General features: G+C 45.8%; 1 protein-coding gene across 1 annotated transcript; it reads right to left on the reverse strand.

The window, feature by feature from the left end:
* Nucleotides 1-4,567: 4,567 nt before the first annotated feature.
* On the reverse strand, nucleotides 4,568-5,796 carry LOC138769458 (galactoside alpha-(1,2)-fucosyltransferase 2-like). The gene has a single exon (XM_069947958.1). It carries the CDS (start codon nucleotides 5,777-5,779, stop codon nucleotides 4,805-4,807), a length of 975 nt encoding a protein of 324 aa, XP_069804059.1. The 5' UTR covers nucleotides 5,780-5,796; the 3' UTR covers nucleotides 4,568-4,804.
* Nucleotides 5,797-6,000: the final 204 nt, after the last annotated feature.

Below are 6,000 nucleotides of genomic sequence, written 5' to 3' on the forward strand. Positions count from 1 at the left end.
TTCCAGCAGCACATACAGATGTACATTAGTAATAACATCCATGTATATCACCCAGTCCATACACCGCGGCTTCAGAGAACATCTATTCCTCCAAGTTTGGTCTTTGACATCTCAGGCGTTGATCACAGAGGTGAGATGATCCATGATACATGTGCAATGTTTAAAGCCTTGACAAAAAGAGTGTTTTCCCTTGAAACATTGCAGATGTATCATAGATCATCTCACCTCTGTGAATAACGCCTGAGATGTCAGAGACTGAACTTGGAGGAATAAATGTTCTCTGAAGCTGCGTCGTATGTGTGTATACATGTACAGTATGTGTGTATATGATGTATGTGTATGCATGTACAGTGTGTGTATATGATGTATGTGTATGCATGTACAGTGTGTGTGTATGCATGTACAGTATGTGTGTATATGATGTATGTGTATGCATGTACAGTGTTTGTGTGTATGTATGTACAGTGTGTGTGTATGCATGTACAGTATGTGTGTATATGATGTATGTGTATGCATGTACAGTGTGTGTATATGATGTATGTGTATGCATGTACAGTATGTGTGTATATGATGTATGTGTATGCATGTACAGTGTGTGTGTGCATGTACAGTATGTGTGTATATGATGTATGTAGGGGGGTCCAGTATACCTGTAGTGTAGTTGTAGTTTTCAGCTAGAGAGTCAAAGATTGGTACACAATGATTACAGAATGTCACAGTACAGTCCATTAACTATAGGGGACAGTGGTACAGTACATGAGGGGGAGGCAGTGGTACAGTACATGAGGGGGAGGCAGTGGTACAGTACATGAGGGGGAGGCAGTGGTACAGTACATGAGGGGGAGGCAGTGGTACAGTACATGAGGGGGAGGCAGTGGTACGGTACATGAGGGGGAGGCAGTGGTACGGTACATGAGGGGGAGGCAGTGGTACGGTACATGAGGGGGAGGCAGTGGTACGGTACATGAGGGGGAGGCAGTGACAGATTATTAAGACACGGTGGCACATTAGAGGGTGTCACCTTAGAGTCATCGGATAGACCTTTTTTTGTTCTCTGACTGCGCTCATCTGATGGGTATGGGGGGGCCCAAGCTAAAATTTTGCACCAGGTCCCATCAGCCTTTAGCTACGCCCCTGGTTCCGAGGAATAATTGAATCACCCGGAGTCAGCTGTAGGGGTGATCCTGACTGTGCCGGGATTTTGCGTCCGCCTGTGTTCCCACTGTTCAAGGAGGAAAATGTTGCCACTCCTCTGAAGCGCTCCTTAGCTCCCCTGACCAGGGCGCCACTGCTGTGAACTGGAACGGGTCAGGTCAGGTGGCAGACTGTTGCCCCTAGGCTGCTCGTTGCCCCAGGGTTCAGGGGCAGAAAACTCTAGGGTGCTTTTTTATGGGTTAGGCAGCCGGAGCTCTGCTAAAATGCGGCCACCCTGGGTGTCCCACCCACCGGAAGTCTCTTCCATCTCATATTTGGTCCTCAGCATGACTTCCCTCTCCTTCCCAGTTCCAAGTCCTCAGCATGGCTCCACTCATTCCTAGCCTGAATGGTTCCCTCCTGGCATTCCTTGTCCCCTGCATGGCTTTCCTTTCATTCATAGTCATCAGCATGGCTTCCCTCTTATTCCTTGTCCCTGTATGGCTCCCCATCTCACTCACGGTCCACAGCATAACTTCCCTCTAATTCCTAGTCCCCTCCATGGTGTTCTTCTCATTATGGATCCTTAGTGTGGTGACTGCCCCAACAGTGAACAGGGACAGACAGCCGCTTACAAGCCAGTTGGAACAACGTGACGCCACTCCTCCTTGAGAGGCTAGATCTGTACTGAGAGTGGAGTAGAGGGTACAGCCGTGCTGACTGAGTTGCGTGTTGAGAGGGAGAAAGTTCAGAAGAGTGGAGAGGAGGATGTTGAGAGAGTCCTAGCCCAATGTAGTACTGTGCTCTGCCGGAACTTCAGAGGCAGAATAAGTAGAATACTTGAGAGTAGAGAGAATACTTGTGCCTGTGTTTTGACTCTTTTGGTCTTTGAACCACCTATTGCCCACCAGTGTCGGGTGACCCATCCTAGAGGGTGACACAAGCCCCAGACCTTGTTACCTGGGATGAGGAGAGTGGTCAGAATTCTCTGATGACACCCATGCTGCAAGACAGAGTGCATAGGCTTCTAGCAACTTTGCTCTATTCGGATCAGTTCCTTTACTTTTTTATGGATACTGTCCTGCCCTGTGTTCCTCTGGTCCACGGTGTGGGTTAGGGTGATCCCTGACATGTCCTCTCTAGTAGTGACTTAACACTGTATTCCACAGTGTGGAATAAGGTTGCTTGAAAAGAAACTGTAGGGAGCTTGCATCTTTCCTCTACAGAATCCCAGGCAAAAGACCCCCACACTTCCTCTAACCCATGTGACTTCCTACCTACAGCATATGTAATCTGTGCTGTGAGTGGGTGAGGAATGCGTGCTAAGAAATAAAGAGAGAGATGATAGGTGAAGAGAAGAAAGAACTCTTATAGGTGTACAGATCCATGTGATACATAAACAAACAATAACCCCTTAACTTCTACAGCCGTGCAATATCTAGGCATACATATCTGCAATAAAGACATCTAGTGGCAAAGTTTTGGTACTGCTACATTACCACTTGTAACTTAAAAGTACAGACTTTTGCGAAGAGTGTAACCAATAACAACACTGGTGGTGGGACACCACACTTAGCATGGCTCCTCATGTCATTTCTAGCCCCTATAATGACTCCACATCTCGTTCTGGACCCTCTCATTACTCCACAGCATCTCTCCCCATCTTTTGCTGGTCCCTTCAAACAGTAAGTCTGCACTGCATAAAGCATCTCTGACTTACTGTGCCCAGTTATACCAAATAAAACACAAAGCATGTTATGATAATAAAAACACTAGCTTATTAATTCATTTAAAATAAACATAGAAGGTGTGGCAGATTCCAAATATGCAAGGCACCAGCACAGGCAATATAAACTGTCAGTGGCATTGTAAACAAACAGTGCATATAACCAGAATACATTGTGAAAGTGCTACTTCATATCATTGTTCTAACTCTGTCCCACATGTGTTCAATATTGTCCGCCCACATCAGGGCATAGGCCAAAGCTTCAGAAAATAGGTGCAATATAGCAAGTCACAATGGTCCTATTGCACATACCCATGTAGCCTGACTGGTGCCTCTACCCCCAACGCACACTTCACAATCCTCTCGCTTCCTCAGAAGGGTGTCTTACTGTACCCAGGCCTGACAGACTTAAGCCCCTATTACACGGGGCGATGGAGAGAAGCAAACAAGTGCTGTCAGCGCTTGCTAGCTCCTCTTTCCTCCCTTGCTGCCCGCGATATTACACGTGCCGTCAGCTAGCAGGTAATAACCGGGTGGCGCGGGGAACTGCGGGGGAGAAGGGTTGCCCGGATGATCACTGGATCGTCCAGGCAGTCCGTAGAAGATAGCAGCGATCTGCTGCCGCCACTCCTGTTCCGTAGAGCGACGGCAGCAGATCGTTGCTATCTTAGGGTGGGTCCCTTGTACACACTAGAGGTGGCGTACATCTCCACTCGTGCCATAGACACCCTTCTGTGGCCAGGCCGATTCCACCATCCTCCGAAAGAACTGACATGTCAATTCTTTCCGCGTACGGCGGAATCCGACCAACCATAGAATTGAGCCTATGGCACGGGCTAGGTGCGCCGCTGCTAACAGGTACAAGCAACCAAATCTGCCAGAACTGTGTACCCACTCTTAGTCGTTCATCGTTCATGTCGGCTGATCGTTGTCTTCTAATACACGAGAAGAGTGTGGGCTGTAACAGCCGATATCCTGCGAATACGGACGATAATCGTTTCGTGTAATAAGGCCTTAACTGAGCCAAGTGGAAAGCGAATCTACTGTCAGTAAAGAGTCTACTGAGATCTTGTGCCAATGTGGCTAATGTTTGACTGTGGCTACTTTAGTATGACCAGACTTTGGGACCATTAAAAGCTTATCTGGTACTGAAGTAGACCAGCCTGACCCTGATAGCAGCACTAAAAACATGGATGTAGAAGTGTAATGTCATACCATGCTATATTTCCAATATGGATAAATGCGGGCTGTTATATGTCTATAGATGGTACTTCACAGGGCATACTGCAGCAGTTTGTTGGGGGCCCAGGAGACCTATTACACAAAACAATAATCATCTGAATCGGCCTTATTAAGCCAATTAGCGCTCCGTTTAATAGAGAGAACAATCAGCTGATGAAACAATTATTGACTGATCGTTTTTTTTAGGCCCTGACCTAAAATCATGCGCCAACTGCGCATCGCTACGTGTAATGGTGATGCTCGGCTGACAGCTAAGAATTGAACAGTTAATACATTACCTGTCCACGTTACCAGTCTCCTCCTGTGCTCTGTTACATCCTGGGTGCCGCGGCTGCAGCTTTAGAGTGGCCTGTTTGAGCTAACAGGCCACTTAGCCAATCACTCTCCGGGACCACCAGCTCTGAAGCTGCAGCATGCGGTACCGGGACTCATTCAGAGCGCAGGAGGAGACCATGACCATGGACAGGTAATGTAAAATGTGGTTGGGCAAGAGCTTCGCTGACATCACTAACGATGTATGTACAGCCCTTGCTAAACAATTAATGGGCCGTGTATAGTATTGATTGGGAAGTCCTCAGCCAGTGTAATAGCTATGCCACTGTGTTCAGTCAGATCTGTTCTAATATTTACATTGAGTCTTTGCAGAACATAGAGTTAGTGGTAATCCCTGAAATAACTAAAATAGGTTTAGAAGTGTTTTTTTCAGTCAGTGGTCATGTTTTGAAGGGGAGATAGGTCCGCAGGTATCCCAATCCATTTGGGAAGATAAGCTGCTTCATATTTAAAAATTTTAAGAAACTCAGAGTCTGGCAAGGTAAAATTGGAAAGGTAAATGGTTTCACCTCCAGCTAAATATCCAGCCCAATATCCAAACGTCCCTATTGTCATGATGGTGTGGTTACAATGTGCCAAAAGAGCAAAGTCACGGGTTGGTGAAGCCTCTATACCATCACCAGAAAAATGGATGTCTCCCAGTGTGGTGTTAATGTTCTCTTTACACCAGTCCATCCCATTACTGGTTACTATGAATAAAGGGTTTTGGTACTTCTTTCGGAAATAGTCCATAGCTGTCTGTAGGTACTGCTTGTTAGCTAACACCCCTTTCCACACTTCGGGCATGATAGTCAGATAGTCTCCTCTACGTACATGAACACCCACAAAAGTAACATTGTCACGGCCTTGCTGCAGTCTGGAAAGGTAGTTGTTGGCTTCTTGTTTAATGTGGTCATGAAATGTGAACTCCTGGAGAATTTTATCTTTCACTTCTTCATAGAACGTCCATGAGCATGGGTATCCTGTCAGTCTTACATATTCATGGCCAATGTATCTGTATTCTGGAGACATCCAGTCATGGAGAGGAACCTTTATCCAATCGGTATGTGTGAAGTCTCGATGATTCATAATAGGCAGAGTTATTTTAAAAACCCTTGAAAGTGACCAGTGCATATCAGACATAACAGAAGCTCTGCGGCCATTCAGTTTTGCCAAGGCATAAAGCGTTGCATATTCCCCCATTAAATTTCCAAGTCGTCCAATGGGATCTATTGTCCACATTCCCGTAGGTTCCTGGTTGGTGGTCTTTTTCTGAACCTGATATTGATGACTTGGTAGCTCTGTATGGATATAATTAAACATCTCCCAGGGTTCTGATTTGCTTACAAGGAGATCATATAGCATCTTCAAAACAAGGAGTAATATCGCTGTCTGTAGGATGATTCTCGGCCTTCTCATGTTCCACAGTCCCGCTAAAAGAATGCAGAGAAAAAAGTATGTTATAGAACTAGAGTTACAGTAACGTTGTGGATACATTACGTGGTTATTGTGTACTTCAATTAAAAGTATATTTGCCCTTATATAAGGGTTAAGTCTTGATTGGGGTGTATCCTTTATAAATAGTT

Source organism: Dendropsophus ebraccatus, chromosome 12 (assembly GCF_027789765.1).
Source record: "Dendropsophus ebraccatus isolate aDenEbr1 chromosome 12, aDenEbr1.pat, whole genome shotgun sequence".
NCBI classification, from domain to species: domain Eukaryota; kingdom Metazoa; phylum Chordata; class Amphibia; order Anura; family Hylidae; genus Dendropsophus; species Dendropsophus ebraccatus.